Below are 21,215 nucleotides of genomic sequence, written 5' to 3'. Positions count from 1 at the left end.
GGTTTTTTTCTCTTCTTTTGCTTCCATATTTTGACCTACTGTTTAGTTTACTCCATGCTTTTCTCTTCCCGCTTCTTTACCCTCACCCCTTCGGTTGTGCTTATCTTTCTCCTCCTTCATCACATGACCCACCCAGAAATGTGGCTTCTTGTCAGCAGCTGGAGGGTGGCCAGAGCTGGGAAGCTATTGCTTCTTCCTTTGTTGTTATCCCCTGGAAAATGTGCTGAATTCCAGTTGGTAATTCCAGCAAGACTTCAGAACGAGAAAACCTCCCTCAGTGGCTTTCAGCTCCGTCAGAGATGGGTGAAGATTGACCACAGGTACTGACTGGCTTGAAGCCAATGGCCCAGTGCGTTTTGCTGCCATGGGAAAGGCCAGGAAATATTGCTTTGGAACCGGATGGTGCAAAATCCCTGTGATTTTCCAGCAAATTTTGGGATGTAGATGTGGTTGAAGGGCTCCTTGCTCCGCCATGGGCCTGGCATCCTAAGTCAGGAGCTCTGTATGGTGGGGAACTGCATAGAATTTCTCATATAGCCCTCTGGTGGAGTCTTCTGCATGACTGGATGATTCAGCTCTTTATAAATAAAGGGAACAAAGCCTCTAACAAACAGCTGAGGTCTCCTTGGTGAAAGTCCCCAGGCAGAAGGAAGGATCAACATGGATAATATCTGTAGAAATAATGACACCAACAGGGCGATGTGTCTCGTGACAGAGAGGAGGCAAGACACTGGGGATTTGCCACTGCAGCTGCTAGTCCCACACATCCTCTAGCTCTAGCTTGCTGGTTGAGGAATGCAGCTTGTGGCAGTGTTACCACACTGAGTCTAAATCCTGGCCTGGATGAAGCAGTAACGGAGTGGATTGCTGTCTGTGCTGCTGACAGCCACCAAGGCAGGCAAAACATGGTAGGGGGAGGAGGGAGAAATGCCTGTAGGAATGAAAATGGCCAGGCCAAACTTCAGTTTTCTTTTAGCAACAATTGGACTCGACTTTGAACCAAAAATCACACTTAAGGTCAAGTCTGTGGCAGGTCCTGCCTGGGTGCATGAAGAAGAGGGTACAAGTCTCTCTGCAGCCACTGGCACTAGCCATCCTATAGGGGTGGGACGAGGACAACATCTTGGCCTTACTCTCGCAGTCCAACAAACCTTGGAAGGGAAGAAGTGTGCATTGCATCCTTTCAAGGGGGTGTTGCTACTGCACCATTATGCTCCTCCCCACCACATCAGGAGGAATCCATCGGAATTCCTCCTAGGGCTTCTTCTGAACCAGTGTGGACCATGGGGTGCAGAAAGCACAGTGTGACCCCAATAGTTCAAGGGCCAGATCCTTAGCTGGTGTAAGTCAGTATAGCTCCACTGATGAAGCAGAGGATCTAACCCTAAATCTTCAATTCAGCATTCCCACTCAGATTAACTGCAGAAGATGATCCTCTTTAATCCTGAAGGATTTGGAGGAGTTCTGAATGAATGCTGCAAGTGGATCCCTCTTCAAGAAGATCTAGTATTGTCCTGAAAACAAATGCAGCATTTGAATGGAAATAGCAACGGAAACTCAGCTTGGAAAACAAATGACTTGAGTAGGACAAGGAACATGGGAAAATATGAGAATTTACTGACCCTGTTTAGGAAAAACAGTTTCAGCACTCAGTCAGGTTTCAGAGTAGCAGCCGTGTTAGTCTGTATTCGCAAAAAGAAAAGGAGTACTCGTGGCACCTTAGAGACTAACAAATTTATTTGAGCATAAGCTTTCGTGAGCTACAGCTCACTTCATCGGATGCATCATTCGTGATCCGATCTGATCATTCGTGCATCCGATGAAGTGAGCTGTAGCTCACGAAAGCTTATGCTCAAATAAATTTGTTAGTCTCTAAGGTGCCACAAGTACTCCTTTTCTTTCAGCACTCAGTTGCACATTGGAAGATACTAGTTACCAAATGTGCCTTTGCCAATTCAGATTGTGAAAGTCATAGCCTCATTTTCTGAAGTAGAGGGAATCCCAATTCTGCTCTTTATTTGTGATCAATTTCAAACTGTTATGGGACTAACATCATCTTTGTATGGAACAAAATAAAGTTTTGTGTAAAAGTGACAGGTTACTTTAAATTTCTGCCCCCCACTCCCCCCCCCAATGTAAGCACTAATTACCATTACCTTACTTTAGACCTTAGTCCTTCCTGTACCTTCTTTCTATACAGTCACATTGGTCCAGTTCCTCCTTTGATTATTGTGGTACTTGCTAACTGTGGTATTCCTTCCCAGGTGACGCCAGTGCAGTCAATCTCCTCTGTCACTGTCTTCTGCAAGTTCTTCCTTGGCCTTCCTCACTTTCTCTTTCCTCCCTCGAGCACCCAATGCAATGCTTGCTTAGCACGTCTTCCATCTTCTATAGAGTGTACATGGCCCAACCACTTGAGCCTTCTTTCTTTGATATTTTCTAACATGTCCTGCTCTGCTAGCCTAGGGTGCTATTTAGGGTGGGTGGAGGGTGAGTATCTGCCCCCTCTGAGTTTCGTACCAGAGGTCTGCTCACGGCACACACCCCAGCCCCAGACGGCGCTCCTACCTGCAGCGCCGTGCAGCCAGCTCCCCTCCTCCAGGAGCTGGGTTCTCCAGCTATGGCTCCCCCGGTCAGCTTCCTCTGCTGTGCTAGCTCAACCGTCCCGCCCCCTTGTCTGGCTCTACCAATCAGCAGCTGAGATGACTTAACCAGTCTGGGGCAAAGAAAAGGGGGTCAGCCCCTGGGAGGGGTAGTGAGCAGGGCCTCTGAGGGTGGGGCAGACAAGAAAGGGGTCAGTCAGGGTGGGAGGGGGGAGCACAGGGTCCCCAGTGGTGGTGGGAGGAGCATATGATACCCTGTGGTGGGAGTGAATGGGGGAGAGTACAGGGTCCCCAGTGGTGGGAGTTGGGGGAAGAAGCAGAGGGTCCCCACAGGTGGTAGGAGAAGCAGAAGGAGGACAGGGTTCCCCGTGGTGACGGTGGGAAGGAGAGGGGGAGCACTAAGGGAGGTGTGTGTTGGACCCTGGGGGAGGGGCAGTGGGGTGGGAAGGCGAAGTTAATCACCAGGAGAAGGGAGAGGTAAGGGCATAGGGTTGTCCCCTGAGGGAAGGGGCAGTGCATAAGAGAGGAGCAACTGAGGGGGAACAGTCCCTGGGGCAAGGATCCTGACGGCGGGGGAGCTGAAGAAGGGTGGGGAGCTAGGTGCAGCTAAGTGGGTCTTAGACAGACCCTTCTGGTCCAGAGCCATCATGTCTACTAATGGTTGCAGCTTCAAGGACAGCTGTCTCATTCTCCTCTTCACAATTTGGAACATAAGACATTTAATACACAACAGTAATTGCCGGGGGAAGCAGATTTTATTTATTTTATTTATCTCTACTAAAGATAGTGTACAAAGTACCAAACTTGTGTTTCTGATTCTGTGTTAAGGCTCCAAAACGGATACCTCAAGGCTTGGGATTGGGAATATTTTGCTGTATTATCTCCTGATTTTTCCAGACCTACATATAAACTTAAAATGTGGCTTTATTTGGTGTTTGTATATATTTTGCTTTCTTACTAGAGGAATTAGATACAGTGCACCTGTCAGCTAACTTCTAAGTTGTTATACTCAAAAAAACCAACCAACCAAACAAACAAAAACACCATAGAGTTTTCAGGTGCCTAAGTAACCCCTGGAATCATGGTTAAAGTTGGCCTTCCTCCCCTGGTAGCTTCCTCCCCAGAAACCCCTGAAATGGTGCCGCTGCTGTCAGCTCCCTTATTCTTGTATTTGTTGTTTTTGTCTTTTCATGAACTGTGTAATATCTTCCTCACCCACCTGTGATGGGCAGCCTCCACTGTCTTTTTGTTGGCCATTGTCATTGGCCAAGTCCCTGCTCCGTGTAGTAGCATGCTCAATACAAGTGTATGGTATAATCTGACCTATATTATCATTATCCTTGCTTTAGGGCAAAATACACACACACATCCAAAGAGCAAGAAAATGATTGAGGACATTTTTTATTGTATTTTAACAAAGACTCAATGAGCACTTTTACTGACAGATTCTACACATCCATAAGAAATTCCCATTATATCCCCAACAGATAAATATACAACACTTTCAACTGAATCACATTCTAATGCGAAACCTTAACTCTGACCTCAGCAACATTAACATATTTACATACTGTACTAGTTCATGTTTGATCTCTTGTGTGCTCATGGGAAAAGCACAGGGGCAGAGTATTGGCATTGTAACATAAATTAGACGTATGTTGTTTTTAACATGTGTTTACCTATTGGAGGTGGAAGTTCCTTGCAAAAGTGGTGATGAAGTTTCCCTCAGCTTGTTATCGCCTTATTTTTATGTGGGTGTGTTTTGCCCTCAACCATTGTAACTGGTGCATAATAAAGTTCTTTTCACAGAAGAATTTATTGGATTTTAAATAGGGGCTGCATAGTATAGGGAAGTGCAATACAGGGGTGGATGTTACGGCAGACCAGGTAAGTGATGATGTTGTGGAGTGGTAGGCAGGTAGAGGAATGGGGAGATATGTGATCATCTAGTGGAGAGAATGGAGTGAAGGAGGCTAGAAGGCCATCTATGTTCCCTTGTAATGGGTATAGTCACTTTAAGGCCAGAGGCAGTCATGTGAGAAGCCAGATACCCCCGTTCCATGTGTGCAGGGAGGCAGATGCAGGCCAGAAAATAACTGAAGCAGTAATTGGGAGAGAAGTAGATGGCCCTGGGGAGCAGACAATGTGTGGGAGACAGAAGGTATAAAGTCATCCCTGATCAGTGTTCCTTAAAGGCCTGGTAGGGCAAGGCTCCACTCTGCCAGCAAGCACAGACTGCTGTTTGGAGATAGTAGACCCTCCTGGGAAGGATTAAAAGACTGACTAGATGACTGTGCAGGGGAATCAAAAGGAAGCTCCAAGCCCAGTCAGAGACAGTGGCTGGAGGAAAGAAGTCAACCAATGCAGCCCAGGAAGGAGGAAGGGTGAATTATGAGCCAGGGAGGCCAGAATTCAAAGCCACGGTTCCAAGGAGGACTGTGGGACCCTAAACCTTGTGAGTGAGCAGAAAGAAATCTTGAGGCGAGCTGAATGATATTGAATAAACGGGACCCCAGGAGAGGGGAAGGGAAGTACTTTCCCCAAGTCCAAGCAGGCCATAATGGGGGTGTTTTACATGTCCTCTCTATGTTTCCCAATCTCCTCTTCTTCCCCTGAACACTTTTCAGCGCCCCTTCTCCCTTCAATCTCCGCATTAGAGGGAAATACTGGGGAGGATGGGGGGGGGCATACAGGCTTACCCCAGTACTGCACCCCCTTAGTCATAACTCCAAGATATATCTTTTTAGGGCAAGAACACATGCTTCACCTTCCCATCAACAAGCCTCTTCTGACTCTTTAGATGGTTTGTCAGCAAGGGAAGCTGTTGGCAGAGAGATAAGGAGAGTAGCTGCAGAAGGTGGCTCCAGAGCTGAGAGCCAAGCTTCATTCCTGGGGCTTCAAGCCCTCGAAAGAAGTTGTACTAGCAGTGGGCAGCCTTAAAGACTGAAAGTATTGATCCTGATTTGCCTCTGCAAGACCAGTTTTAAAATCAGACCCAAACGGTCATTAGTGATTGCTGTCACACTGTCTGGAGTAGCTCACAACAGTCAATGCCTACCTCAGGTCAGACTGTCTAGAGCAGGACGGACATCCAAACTGGTGGTATGGTCTATAATTAGATTTCACCTACCCAGTAACAAAAATGAACTCCTGGACCTCTATATCAGTCTTACTATGGAGTCACAGACAGTCCTCAGGCTCTTGCCACCCTGGCACATAGCGTTTCTAAAGTGTGACAGGGCCATTAACCAATCATTTGCATTGTGATGTTCCTTTATGGCCCATCTGATTTTAGTCTTCCTTCTCTATGGGCAGGGGGATGATTCCTGTGACTGGGTTCACAAGTCCAGAGCAAATATTTTCAAAGTTACAAAGCAAAATGTACGTATTTCCTTGTAGCATGGAATACAGACATAACAAGTGAGATTAGTGCATGCAAGCAATTTACAAGCATTTCATAGAATCTAAACACTAAATACATTCTTATAAGATTAATACCTATTTTGCACAAAACTAACATATAGGTGAACTGGTTTGGTTTCCAGTAATGAATTTGTCAGTTCTTAGCTAACACCTATAGCCTTGGCCAGAACTGACACTTGGTTTACCAGCATCACAATTGCTTTCAGAGTTCTCCCTCCAGAAGTAAGCTATTTATTAAATCTCCTGATGATAGTATTTAAATACAAATCCACAGGGATAGTTGGAAGAAACACTATAGCTGCAGGAGTGGTGGTAGAGGTGGTGATGAGACCCAGGGGGAAGAAATACTGACTGATCTCAAAGACTGCAATCTTTCACTAATCTTTGGCAAGATAGGCAGCACAATGTCCCATTCATTTCAATACTGAAGACTTTTTTTCCCTTTAATTCTTTCAGCTACTCTATTTCCGGTATCCTTTAACTGTTGCACGGAAGTATCGCACCTTGTGCCCAGAAGACTTCTAAGAAAAGTTCTAAAATTTGAAATCCAGAAAGATGATGGAGTATGCCACATACCAGCTGTGATGTAAGTGATGTTCTGCGTGATGATACATTAAAGAGACATTGTCAAAAGTTAAAAATTATTGGGCCTGGTTTTCTAGTGAGTTATTCCAATTTTATACCACTATCACTCCATTGATTACTTTGGCATAAAAACTGATGTAACTGTGGAGAAACAGACCCTGTATATTTTAAAAACTTTCCTTCCCTGCATTACAACTTTGATTGTTAAAACTGGATTATTTTTTTAAAATCTAATTTATATTTCACCATTAATGTTTTGTTGCTTTTGCACTTCACTCAGCATGGAAAATGAGCATAAAATTATCAAATCAGATTTTCTTCTTTTTTGTAGTCATTCCTACTCAGTTTCACTTTTTGCTGTCATGTACTAGCAAAATAACAATGTTTGGTTAGTAATATCCCAAGGGAGTGCTTAAAATCCAAATAAATTAAATTAAGTTAAAAATCGTGGAAACATTCCTGTTCATCTTAGGCTTTGTAAGTCTTTTGTTTTTATAACACTTGAACAGACCTGACTGCGTCACTTCATTCCCAATGCACTAATTTGCACTGCGTTTATCTTCAGCCACAGCAAAGATACTTCCCTCCTGTTCTGTACTTTTTCAGGTCAGGAGTTACTGAGTAATTATGCAATTACTGGAAGGTAAAGCTGGGCAAAACTTTTTGGATGAATGGTTTGTTCACTGAAAAATGCAGTTTTGGTTGACCCAAAACTAGTTGTTATGAATTCATTGAATAGTTTTGGCCAGAAAAGGTAGGGAGGGGCTAGATTCACAAGGGGACTTAGGCACAGTTCACAAAATGGGGTGTTTGCACCCCCCGCCATCCCTTTAGTCCTTAGGCACAGTTCACAAAATGGGGTGTTTGCACCCCCCGCCATCCCTTTAGTCCGCTCACTTGGGATGTGGGAGACCCAGCTTTGAATCTGTGCTCTGGAACAGGGATTTGAACCCAGGACTCCCCTCTCCCAGGTGACTGCCCTAACCACCAGGTTATTTTGGGGTAGATCTCAATCTGTGCTGTTGAAGCTGTTCTACCTCTTATAAAGAATTTACTAGTCATTGAAGCAAGGACTTGAATTTGGGTCTCCCTCTCCCAGCTGAGTGCCCTACCCACCGGATACAGGGTATTCCAGCATGGATGTCTTTCAATCTCTCCATTGAAGATGTCTTACTTGTGATAAAATACTTGAATAATATTGGACCAGAGAGAAGTGAGAATGGCTCTGTAGGCTGGTAGTTAGGTCAATCACATGGGATGGGTGAGACCGGGTTCAAATAGCAGTTTTAGAGCAGAGATTTGAACCTCAGCCTCTCACATCCCAGATGAGGACCCTAACTACTGGGCTAGAATGGGAGGGTGGCATCACCACCACTTTATTCTCCTGAAATGTAGTCCTTTACAAATGCCCAGAAAGAAAATATTTCAGCTCTAATGGAGTGTTGCATTTGACCCGAAATGGACTACTTCTATTAGCCAAATATGTCTGAGTATGGTTCAAACCAAACTGAACATTTTTTATTTTTGCAGAACTGACAGCAAACAAACCAACAGAAAAAAAAATCAGATATTTGTATAGCTCTGTTTAGAAGTAAGAAATCATGGTGATCAAAAGTTGGTCTCCCAAAACCTGCGATCAGAGTAGTTTTGTTGCTTTCAAATATGGCTAGTTACCTGTTAAGAGTTACTTCTTTTTTTAAAAAATTGAGTTTTGCAATAGACAAAGTAACTTCTTTTTCTTCTGGCAGCCTTCATGTAAAGCACAAGAAGTTATGCGTAAGCTCACATAATAAAACCATTAAGAAATGGATGAAAAGGAACAGAATCAAAAATCGTAGAAGAAATGGAAATCTTCGTTCTGGGAAGAAAAGGAACACCACAAGGAAAAATCAAATTGTGGTGAAGCAGTAGTCTGCTGAAACAACACCCAGAATAGAGTTACCTGTGAATGCTGCATTGTGTTCTCTGCAATAGACAAAGGTTTGGTTAGGAATTCACATACGACTGCTCAACATTTTGCAATTACAGCTTAAAAATAGCTTTTCAAATGTCTAAATTCCCAGAGCAAGCAGTGACAGATGTCAGTTATACATATCCTTTACCACCTTTAATATGCATATTGAAAAGATCTTGTACTTTGGGAATCATCCTGGCCCGATAAAGGCAAAAGTTGATGCACTAGGAATGATAATATCTTCCTGACCACATCTTGTGCTTTCCACTCCGCTTCATCCTCTGATATCTCTGTATTCTTCAATACTTCTAATTTCCGACCCCCTCTCCTGCCTTGGCTTTCACAGTCATCCTTCTCACTCTCTGACTGCTGCTTTAACATCTCCTTAGGCAGTTTCTCCCCCTCCTCTGCTTATCTCAGGGTCCTGTCTTTGGTACTCTCCTCTTCTCTACACCTTATTCTCCTCTGCTTGCACAGATTCAGCTCCATCTTTGTGCTGCTGGCTCACAAATTGACTTCTTCTCATGTGACCTGCCTTCTCCTTCCCAGTGGGGGAGGGATAGCTCAGTGGTTTGAGCATTGGTCTGCTAAACCCAGGGTTGTGAGTTCAATCCTTGAGGGGGCCATTTAGGGATCTGGGGCAAAAATTGGGGATTGGTGCTACTTTGAGCAGGGGGGTTGGACTAGATGACCTCCTGAGGTCCCTTCTAATCCTGATATTCTATGATTCTATCTGACAGTTTTTCTGACATGACCTATTCTGGATGGCCTGCCACCAATTCAAGTTCAAGATGACCAAAAATTACCTCTCTCCCCCCATTTCAAGCTCTCTTTGCTTCTAAACTTTCTTCATTATTGCTGGTAAAACCATTTTCCTCCCTGCTTCTCAGGATCAAAATTATGGGGTCCAAGATTCTGCTGCAAAGATCACGTCCAGTCTCATTACTCTTTGTTTGGATCATGTTACTCCCCTCTTTAAATGCTTCCCTCAGCCCCTTCCTACCTTCTGTACCAAACTTCTCATCCTTGCCATCACAGGCCTGCACCTGTTTGCCTCAGCCTACACCTTTGATCTTGTTCCTTTTGTCCCACCTCATCATTTTAGTATTGCCAGCGATACCAGCCTTGCTACATGCTACATGTCCTTCCTCCCACTGCCATCTTCCATGCTGCCTCCTGATGCGTGGAGCAGCCTCCCAGACTCAAATCACTGGGTCCTCTCCCTCCTCATTCAAAACCCTCATGAAGACTTACTACTACTTACAACCTACAAATACTAAGCTATGTCAGTCACACACACTTTCTGCCCTAACAAAATGTGAGAGAAGAAGTAATGAATGAAGGAAGATACAGATTTAAAATCACATAAGAGTGCAATGTTGATCAAGGTATACCTATAATAAGCCTAAAGTACCATAATGTGTTGTAACTCTTTTCTCTCTTCTCCAGTTGTTTCTGTTCTCACTGCAGCACATCTAAAATCAGACTGTTAGTTCTTTGAGGGTAGGGACTGTGTAAAGTACAAAGTAGTTTTAGTTGTTTGTATAAATAATAACAGCAAACACATGATAAAGCATGTAGGATGGTAGATACAAGAAGCAAGCAAGTCTCCCCAAAACAAAATAAAAACTGCTGTGTTTAGTGGGGGCACTAAATAACAACCCAACTCCTTCAGCTGCTGACATGCACAATGATGGAAGAAACTGATTCACACCTGAAATAGCAATAAGTAAGAAAAAACTAAGGACTGGATCCTCAATTCAGGGCAGGTGGGGCAGCGTGGATGGAAGCTCTAGGCCACCTTTACTCTTCCTCCAGTCCTCTAGGAAGATGAGGGCTGAATCCACCTCTGGCACTATTTAGAGCAGCCCTAGCTCTAACCTATGCCTGCTAGAAAATGTTCTACTGGCCCAGGATTGTTCTACAACCGTTGATGCACCTGGAAATGCTTCCCATTGGATACCTTCTACACCAAGGTCGAGGAGCAGATGGAGTAAAGTTGGCATAGTCAGCTTTACACCAGCTGAGAATTCCACCATGCTGGGGAAATCCTCAGCTTTCCGATTAAAGCCTTTGTACCACTGGAGAGGTGCCTCAGGAGGATCCTTATCAGAGGTGAGGATCTTGCACTTACAAACTTTGAGCTTTGTTTATCAAGAGAGAAGAAACAAAAAGTTCTGGCTCAGTGAACCTTTAGCCAGGGTACAAATAGTCACTGTGGGGCAGGTTTTGAAAGGTATTTAGGTGCTTAAAAGATGTAGATAGGAGCCTAATGGTCTTTTTAAAAAGCACATAGATGCTAAATTCCCAGTGATTTCGATGGGAGTTAGGCACCTAGTGGGCTTTTCAGAATTGCCTATCTGCATCTTTAGGCACCTAAATACCTTTAGAAATCTGATCCTTTTAAATGGAGCCCACAACACAGACCTAGGCCTGGGAAAATGCCTCAGCCATAGCATGTACATGATTTGAAAAAGCTATTTTTGCAATATGTTTTCAGCATGTACAGTATATGCTAAATATAATTAAAATGCCATTTTGAGACTACCAAATATGGGATATGTTGTAAATATGAATGACATAACCATATATGTTGTAAATTATATTGTGTTATACAGATGTGAGCCTGATGTGATCTAAAGCAGATTTGTTGCATACATTTTCCATTAGTTGACTTGAATAAATAACTACAGGGCCGGCCTGAGGGAAGATGGCAACCTGGGCAAACTTGTATTATTGTGCCCTTTCTTTGAGTTTAAGTACCGATACACAGTATGGTCACACACCTTGAGTTTATTAGAGAAACTTTTAAGTTATAGTAGGGACTGTGTTCACCTATAGCCGAGACCACCGCAAATGGCATGGGCAGCCCATATGCTCAGCACTGGCTCACTGTAGCACCCGAGCCTCTGGCACCAGCGATGAGAACGCCGGGCTGGCAGCCATGCGAAGCGCTGGGGGGATGGAAGCACTGTGAGGCATAAACTGAAGTCCAGCACAGCACACACCCGGCATGGGGTCTGTTTCCCCAAGCTGCCAGAAACCTGCCCAGGGAGCCCCGTTGCCTCCATTCCTTAGCACTGCCCAACCCTGGACACCGCTCTATGCCCCCAGGAGTGCTCACCACTCACCCAATATGCCCTGTCTGCTCCTGCTCCATGGGCATTTGGGGGCAGGTGAGTGGCTACTCTGGCAGGTGGGCTGCACCAGGCAGCCCAGGGTGAGTGCAGGAGACACCAGGGAGAAGCAGGTCTCTCCCTGGTGCTCTCCTCACCCCCCAGCCCAGTGTGGACTGGTACATGGCACAGCCCCAGTGGCAAGGCCAACCCTGGCCCCAGCCTGCCCTGCAAGGTGCTCCCCTGTTCCCGCTGGGGTTCCTGCAGCTTGCCCCAGATCCTCCACAGCTGCAAGTTGCAACAACACCCCTGCAACTTCATTCCTTCCCCCGCTGGGAGCTGACCCTACCTGCCCGCCCCCTCTGCTGAGACAGGACACTGTGTGGGCCAACAAAGCCACTCATTAGTGGAGCCCAGCCGACAGGGTCTCACCTCTTAACCTGCCCAGGCACCGGCATCCTCTTGATCACGGTGCCCTGGGAGGTAGCGCATGTTGCCCACCCGTAAGGCTGGCCCTGAATAACTACTTGAATATATTGAACGTATTAGATGAAAGCAATGCTGTAGGACCCAGTGCTGCAAGGTACTGAGTACTCTCAATGCCTATTCACTTTGATGTATGATTGAGCCCTATATAATGTACCTTGTTAGTTCCCGCAGTCATATGAGTATTCCTTGGCCTGTATTCTGCTGGCAATCACCACACTTATCTTTGGGCTCTTCCCTCTTGAGTTAGGCACTTTTCTTGGCCAGGGTTATGGTGACTTTCAGGCCCTCAATCTGTGTAAGTAAATGGTCTCCACCAGTGGCTTGTTCCTGCTGTGTGTCCTTATCTCCCACTGACGTCCTACAGGAGATGCTCAGCTCTTCACAGGATCTGACCTCCGCACCTGTCTCACAAAGCTGGTTCAGGTATGTGCTAGGTCCTCAGTGGGCCCATTTGATTTGTTTCCTCCCCTGCAGTCACTCATTATCCTCACACTGTACACACAAACCAAGAAAGCATGCTTGATCAAAGCCAGGGGTGTACAGAGGCAGGCTGATGAGAGAAGGGAAGAGTGGTGGGGTGTAGAGGTAGGATGAGGAGTGGTAAAGCTGAAACTTCAGCAGGGGCAGCAGACAGCAGCAGTCACTTGGAGTAGAGTCTTGGAACGCACAAGCAAGGGGAGAGATCGCACCCAAGATGCCCTGGAGATTCAGTCCCATCCAGGTGAGTAGCAGTGCAAAAAAGAAGAGGATCCTTCCCAAACATCAGCTATTCCCATTCTCTTGCCCAGAGAGGGAAGAAGAGTGATGGGTGTTTCAGCAAATGGTGAGGTTAAAATGGGCCTGTGGGAAGCTCCATGAAGTTCTGGTTGGCAGACGGGGCATGGGGCGCTCTGCTAGGCATCAGGAGTGTTCTTTTTTTATCAGTGGTAACATGCTCAGCACTTTGAGGGTGCAACGATTCTTTTATGGTTTAGAATCTGCCTTCCTGAGAGGGCCTGTTCCAGGGAGGGAGGGAGGGCCTCCATCCCCACAGGTTTTGCAAAAACAGCTCTGCTGTGTTGAGGGCAAAATGCAATGGGAGGATTTGGCCCAATGTTATAATGGAAGTTCTAGGTGGGGGAGTAGGGTCTGCCAGATAAAGGATGTTACAGGTGATTGTCTGTGTACTTTATATATTTACTGGTAATGTTGTATCTCCTCTGTCGCTAGATTCCTCTGTCTTCATCTCCTGAATTCTTGTGTGTTGAGAAATTACTGATTCATAGCTGGATCTGCTACAATTCTGCCCTTGGTCCTTCTCCAAAATAAAACAGACTCTAGAAACAAAAACTGTGTTATAACATTTAAGAAAAGCCATCTAATGGACAATTGCTGAGCAACATTTCTGCAGGGAGGGTGCCTAAACACACTTTTGCCCCTTGCTGGTCACTAGAATTGTTACAAGACATGAGCACTTACATTTTCAAAGCCATTGGCATTGTAAGAATCACACAGAGCTAAGTCCTTAATAATAGCTTGTTCTTATATAGCACTTTTCATCAGTAGATCTTAAAGTGCTTTACAAATAACTATTTTCATTTTACAGATGGGAAACTGAGGCACAGAGAGGTGAAATGACTAACACAAGGTCACCCAGCAGGCCAGTAGCAGAATAGGAAATAGAACCAAGGTCTGCTGAGGCCTTGCTCCATTAAGCAGTACTTGCTCCATTAAGCAACTTTATCAGAACCAATTCAAAATTGAGACTAAGTATAAGTTACAACCTGTCTTCTTTGGACTCAGTAAGGCAAATTCAGAGGTGAGGTGGTGTAAGTTACATGTCAGTAATCAAGTGTGAGTCTGTTGGTCTAACATGTATGCTGTTTGGGTCAGGAATTATGTGTAAATTAATCTATCAGCATGGACAACCCATGCCTGCTGACCGGGTGTGGTGGGCACAATGCCGGAACAGCTTGAGTTACACCCTGCCCCAACAACCCCTCCCCTCCCAAAAAGAAGTAAGTTTCATTTCTGCTTGAACAGTGGCACACAGATGTGTAAAAAATAAAACATTGTGAACTCTAAATGCCACATGCCAATGTGAACCACTGGAGTAAGACATTTTGTTATTTATTAAAACAGTATTTGAGCACTGGGATAAACCTCATTTGTCCACTTCCTAACAAAATGCTCTGTTCGATAAATCTCACTCACTTCTGTGAGTCCGGTGAAGTAAAGTAAGTTTTCTCCATTCCTTTGTAATTTTTTGACCTTTGCTATTTACCTACTTGGAAACAAAATTTAAATCAATAGTTTTCTTTCAGTAAAGTTGTCTCTGCATTTTGTTCTTCAGAGGAAAAGAGGCCCCTGTAGCCTATCAGTGTTTGTTTTCTCTGCTGAGTGGAGGGTCTTGGAGCTAGATTTTCAAAAGACATAGAGGGACCTATGCCCAGATCCTCAAAGGTATTTAAGTGTTTAACGTCATTTGATCTTCTCCCCCCATTGATTGATAGATTCCAAGGCCAGAAGGGACCATTATGATCTTCTAGTCTGACCTCCTGTACAATGCAGGCCATAGAACTTCCCCAAAATAATTCTTAGAGCATATCTGTTAGAAAAAACATCCAATCTCGATTTAAATATTGCCAAGACTGGAGAATCCACCGTGACCCTTGGTAAATGGTTCCAAGGGTTACTCTCATTGTTAAAAATTTACACCTTATTTCCAGTCTGAATTTGTCTAGCTTCAGCATCCAGCCATTGAATCATGTTATACCTTTCTTTGCTAGATTAAAGAGCCAGCCAATTATTAAATGCTTGTTCCCTGTGTAGGTCCATATAGACTGTAATAAGGTCACACCTTAACCTTCTCTTTTTGAAGCTAAACAAATTGAGATTCTTGAATCCCTTGCTATAAGGCATAATTTCCATCATTTAATCATTGTCATGCCTCTTCTTTGAACCCTCTCCAGTCTATCAAGGATAATATCCTTCTTGAACTGTGGACACCAGAACTGGACACAGTATTCCAGCAGTAGATGCACCAGTGCCAAATGTAAAGAGGTTATTTTACTATTCTTTCCATTTAAGATTCCCCTATTTATGCATTCAAGGATTCCATTAGCCCCTTTAGCCAGTATTGCCCTGGAAGCTCATGTTCAGCTGATTATTCACCACAATCCCCAAGTCTTTTTAAGAGTCACTGCTTCCCAGGATAGAGTCCCCCATCCTATAAGTTTGGCCAGCATTCTTTGTTCATAAAATGCATTTTAAACACATTTTGTTTGCTTGTGTCCAGTTTACCAGGTGATCCAGAGATCATTCTGTATCAGTACCCGTCCTTTTCATTATTTACCACCCCCTCACTTTTTGTCATCTGCAAACTATCAGTGATGATTTTATGTTTTCTTCCAAGTAACTAATAAATATGTTCAATAGCACAGAGTCAATAACTGATCTCTGTGGGACCCCACTAGAAACACATCTATTCGATGATCATTCCTTGTTTACTATTATATTTTGAGACATCAGTTAGCCAGCTTTTATTCCACTGAGTGTATCTTGTCAATTTTATGTCATTCTAGTTTTTAAATCAAAATGTTGTGCAGTACGCAGTAAAAAGCCTCAAAGCAGTCTAAGTATATTACATCAACACTGTTACCTTTTTCAGCCAAACTTGTAATCTCACACACACAAAAAATCCTGTCAAACTAACTTGATATATTTTCTGTAAACCCATGTTGATTGGCATTAATTATATTACCCTTCTTTAATTCTTTATTAATCAAGTCCCATATCAACCACTCCATTATCTTGCCCAGGACTGATGTCAGATTGGCAGGCTTATAATCAGCCAGGTCATCCCATTTATTGTGTTTAAATATTGTCACAACGTTAGCTTTCTTCCAGTCTTCTAGAACTTCCCCAATGTTCCAAGACTTATTGAAAACATTAATTCTCCCGGGAGCTCATCTGTCAGGTCTTTTAAAACTCTGGGGTGAAAGTTATTTGGACCTGCTGATTGAAAGATATCTAACTTTAGTTGCTGCTGTTCAACATCCTCCTGAGATATTAGTAGATTGGAAAGTGTGTTATCAGATGACTACATCATCTCTCTTTTTTTCCCTGATGCAGAGCAAAAATATTTATTGATTTCAATAACGCCTAGTTGCCTAACCTCCTTAGTTACTTTTGAAAGTTCCACTAGGTGCCTATGTGCATCTTTTGTTATGTAAATACCTTTAAAAACCTGGTTCTAAATACATTTGGAAAATCTCTTAGTGTCCAGTTTTCTTAAAATTTATTTTAAAAGCTATTGTATTATCCAAGTGTGATAGTCCTGCTCTCTTCCCTCTGCGGGGTAGGCTTTAACAAACACCAAAATTAGGACACTCATAGGAGTTACATAGAAACAAAGGTCTTGTCTTACCTCATCGGACTAATGGTCCATCAAGTCTAGTATCCTGACTCCTGCCCAGTGGCCATACCAGATGCTACCAAAGAAAATGAAAAACATAATGCACCTTGCTAATTTTAGAAGGCTGCACATGGGGAGAGAAGAAATTCCTTCCTGACCTTGTGGTGGCTTGTTATTACTCTGACATTTGGGACTTGATTACCCTAAGTGGGTTATGCAACACAGTATGATACAATAGTGGAAAAAAACAAAACACATAATGGGTGTGTTCTTTGTAGCTAGAATGCCTTTGTAATAGATGAATCTTCAGAAGTTTTGGAAGGAGGAAAGGGAGTGTGCTTTACATAAATTAATTTGGGAGCTATTCCAGTTTTAGGGATTGGCATTAAAATGGGACTAATGCCCAAGAAACAAAAGTAGCAATTGAAGGATACCTAAGTGAAAAGCAGGGAGCAGGAGAGGGAGTAAATGAAAGAAGAAATGCAGGTACGGAAGACACTGTGAAGAGCCTTGAGGATAAGGACTACCTGGAACCTGAAACTGAAGATAAGTGGAAGCCACTGAAGGAACTCAAGAAGAGGGGATGTGGTCAGAAAAATGAGACTGGAAATGATTTTGCTGGTAATAGTTTAAATAGGCTGGGGCAGGAAGAGAGGAGAGCCCTGGAGGCTGGAGAGGAGCGCATCACAGAAACCAAGATAAGAGGTGACATGGTCATTGAGCAGGCTTTCAGCAATAAGAAAGAAGAGTCAGATGGATATTCTTTCTTTCACTGGCAAATTCTCAACCTGCTGTTCATACAGTATTTTTCTGAAGCTTCTTCAGTAGTAGGAACCCTAGTAAAGGAACGCCCTCAGATGTAGGCATTTTCCAAGTGCATTAGTCACTCTGAGTTGTGACTATCAGGGATTAGACAAAGACAAATAGAGAGATCCACTTCTACAGCCATGCAAATAGTATGAACCATATAATATAACCTCAGTGACCAAAGCATAGGGGTTGGAAATAGTAATGTCAAGCTGCTTAAACTGAAATCAATTTAGGGGAAAAAAAATCAAAAAGCTGATATGGGATTCAATTGATAAAGAATTAGACAATAGGAATATAATTTATGCTAATCATTAATGGTTTTATGGAAAAAAGGAGATGTCATACAACTCAGTTTCATTCTTGATGAGATTACAAGTTTGATAAAGGTAACTGTGTAGATGTAATATACTTAGATTTTTGTAACATTTGACTTAGTATTGCATGATATTCTGATTTAAAATATCTAGCATACAATATCAACAGAGTTAAATGGATTAGGAACTGACTAAGTGACAGATCTCAAAAAGTAATCAGTGGGGAATCATCATTGAATGACAGTAGTGGAGTTCCACAGGGATCAGTAGTAGGCCTAACACTTTGTAGTATTTTCATCATTGATCTGGAAGTAAATATAAATTCACTGCTGATAAAATTTGTGAATGACAAAGATTGGTGGAGAGGTAAATAATGATGAGGTTAGTGCAGTCATACAGCAAGATCTGGATCATTTGGTAAACTGAGCCCATTCAAACAAAATGTGTTTCAATACAGAATAATGCAATATAATGTAAACCTTCTGCCAGGCTGATTTGGCAGCAGGTAGTGGGTAACCTCCCTGCTAGTGCAGCCTGTGCAATTTCTTTCACTACAAAGCTGTCCCACAGCAGGTGTAAGGGTCACCACCTGGTAGGTTATCAGTGATTTCAGCTCTAGCGATCACAGAATTGAGTGCAGGGCGTAACCCAGACCAGTGAGGGGTTGTGTCTGTAACACAATGCTTTGCTGCTGTAGCTCCCAACCTGGGCTGCTCACAACCAGCATGAGTGTTGGAGTGCCAGACTAGGGTTGCCAGCAGCCTAATCACACAAACCCAAACAACCTTGCCCCGCCCCCTACCCTGTCCCTTCCCTGAGGCCTCGCCCCTTCCCTGAGGCCCCTGCACCACTCACTCCATACCCCCTCCCTCTGTCGCTTGCTCTTACCCACCCTCATTCACTTTCACCAGGCTGGGGCAGGGATGTGGGAGGGGGTGCAGGCTCTGGGCTGGGGCCGAGGGGTTTGGAGTGTGGGAGGGGGCTGGGGTAGAGCCTACCTTAGCCCCACTGCACTGCCGCCCAGGAGCTGCCTGAGGTAAATGGAGCCGGGGGCTCTGCGCGCTGCCCCCTCCATGCACTGCTCCTGGAAGTGGCCAGCACGTCCCCGCAGCCCCAGTGGGGGGAGGGGTGGGGAGGAAGCATGGGGCTCTGCGTGCTGCCCCTGCCTGCAGGCAGCATCCCTGCAGATCCCACTGGCCGAAGTTCCCAGCCAATGGGAGCTGTGGAGTCACCACTTGGGGAGCGCGTGGAGACCCCTGGTCCCCGCCAGGGGCCTGCCACCCACTTCCAGGAACAGTGCGAGGCCATGTAGGCTTTACCCCCGCTATGCCACTGGACTTTTAGCAGCCTAAAGTCTCCCGGTTTGGCATCGGTAGCCTCCAGAAGATAGAGCCTGATTCCAGGAGCCTCCTGGCGAAACTGGGAGGGTTGGCAACCCTATGCCAGACAGTCCTGTTTAAGCAGCTCTGACCCCAGGAGCTTGTCTGCAGCCCAAATCTGGCTTAAAAGTATATACATTCAGTAATATTGTATACAATCATTTATCAATTGAGGTTCAGCCCTCCCCTGTCTTTTTAGACCAGGAAACCTTTGCAATGCATCCTTTGAAAAGTAAAACCCAGTCCAAGCTTCTCTCTCTCCTGCTGGGTGTAGACGCCATGCTGTCTTTTCCTCCAGGTGTTAGTTTGAGGTTTGCCTCCATCCTGTGTTAGCTTGATGAGTCTGTTTACATAATATGTAAAAAAATTCTCTTTGTCCTTCAAAATACTTTGGAAGCAACTCCTAGCTGGGGAAAACACATGTCTTTGTTTAGTGAGGACCTGTTTAGCAGCTCCCCCTGACATACCTGGTTTTCACACATTTCAGTCATAATTTCAGCATATTCCATAACTCTTGAGACTCACCATGTATATACATCATGCAAGAATATTAATGATCAGTGAGTTGTTAGTTTTCAAATGATACCATACAAGGCATATTTTGTACAAATTAGTGGGTTGTGTGTGAATACAGGGGTGCTTAGTGTCACAGTGAGCTTTCACCTCAGTTGTTTTCAGTTCTTGCACTAAAGAAGCAGAAGATTGCATTTGGAAAAAATATTAGAGCAACAGCTAGGTGATAAGCAATTTATGTGAGAAGAGTGGTATTACAAATTCTGAATCTTGCAGGGATGTTTACCACTGATGCAAAAGTTGGGAGTCATTCTCTTTCTCTCGCCTAATGATTATTTAAGTATTTATCCACAGTGGATCAGTCACTGGGAGAGAAAGTGACTCTGTAGTCCATCAGGGTGTTGCGAAACTCAGTGTCCAGTCCCCCTGTTCCAATCACTCTTTCATTATATATCCAGAGTGCAACAGCTTCAACAGGAGAAACTGAGGGAACTCTGCATCAGAATATCCCATAGCTCAATGGCTAGACAGCACTTTTAAGTAGCTCAGCAGGAGACTCCTTCACACACTCAGGCAGAGAAGGGCAGAATTGAACTTGAGTCTCCCACGTTCCCAGTAAAAGATCTAACTGCTGGGATAAAAGTTATGGTGTGTACACCACCTCTTCCCCTCCACCCTGGTATTATGACTGGGAGCTGATCTGATAGGTGACCTCTAAGTAAGTCTACCAGATTGGGCCTTGCATGTGAGTTAGGCAGCCAAATGTCTGTTTTCCCACAGTTTGTGAATTACTTTGGGGCTTAGGCAGGGATCTAGGCATTTGGATGCCTAGATGGAAGCAGCAGTACACAGGCCCAGAGGCGAGAACTTCTGCTCTGAAAAACTTAGGCTCTGAGTATTTTTAGGTACCTACAGGGTTTGGCAAGAGTTCTGCAGTTCCAAACTGGGACACAGGTGCCTATAAGATTTAGGGCATTTAGGTGCCTAACGACCCTAATGTTAAACTCACATAAATTATGCTTGCTACCTGCCTCCTCCCCCACCCACTGCTATTCCTCTCACCTTTGGGAGTCCCTGGTTCATCCCTTCGCTTAGGAAGCCTGTGCCCCATCCATCTCCACGAGACCCTCCATCCATCCCCCTGCCTGCCACCTCCTGACCCTATCCACCTTTATGGCAGCTCCATCCACCCATAGCAGCCTCTCTCCTAGAGCTCCCCTAGCTCCCCTAACCATCCACAGGCGCGCCTCTCCCCGTAAGGGAACCTGAGGCTCTGGTTTCCCTCTGCCTGGGCTGAGACTCACTCCCGTTGCTAGGTAACATCCTCCTCTGTGCGCCAGGGACCAGCGCAGCCACACTACCCTCACCCGGAGTCGGCAGCACACCTCCCATTGGTCAGCTGGGCTCTGCGCCGAGTTCCCATTGGGCGGCCTCTCCCTGAGCCGCGCTCCCATTGGCGAACAGCAATCTGCCCAGGTCGCGTCACGTTCTCACACCATGCGCCAGCGCCACCCGCCTCCAAGTCCGCTGACTGGTTGGGAGTGGTGACAAAAAGGGTACCCTGCGACGGGGGACTCTGATTGGGCGGACGAGCTGCCGCTCACGTTTCAAGCGACCGCTTGGGCGGCGGAGC

General features: G+C 44.8%; 1 protein-coding gene across 2 annotated transcripts in view; it reads left to right on the top strand.

The window, feature by feature from the left end:
- Nucleotides 1–11,296, top strand: part of CCL28 (C-C motif chemokine ligand 28) — a 49,283-nt gene extending 37,987 nt beyond the window's left edge. For both annotated transcript variants that reach the window (XM_073343899.2, XM_073343900.2), the window contains 2 exons: nucleotides 6,483–6,612; nucleotides 8,360–11,296. In XM_073343899.2, coding sequence (XP_073200000.1) covers nucleotides 6,483–6,612; nucleotides 8,360–8,522 — 293 coding nt within the window. In that variant the 3' untranslated portion in view covers nucleotides 8,523–11,296. The remainder of the gene's footprint in view (nucleotides 1–6,482; nucleotides 6,613–8,359) is intronic.
- Nucleotides 11,297–21,215: the final 9,919 nt, after the last annotated feature.

This window comes from Lepidochelys kempii, chromosome 5, assembly GCF_965140285.1.
Source record: "Lepidochelys kempii isolate rLepKem1 chromosome 5, rLepKem1.hap1, whole genome shotgun sequence".
Taxonomy (NCBI): domain Eukaryota; kingdom Metazoa; phylum Chordata; order Testudines; family Cheloniidae; genus Lepidochelys; species Lepidochelys kempii.
This window is presented reverse-complemented; position numbering and strand designations above follow the sequence as displayed.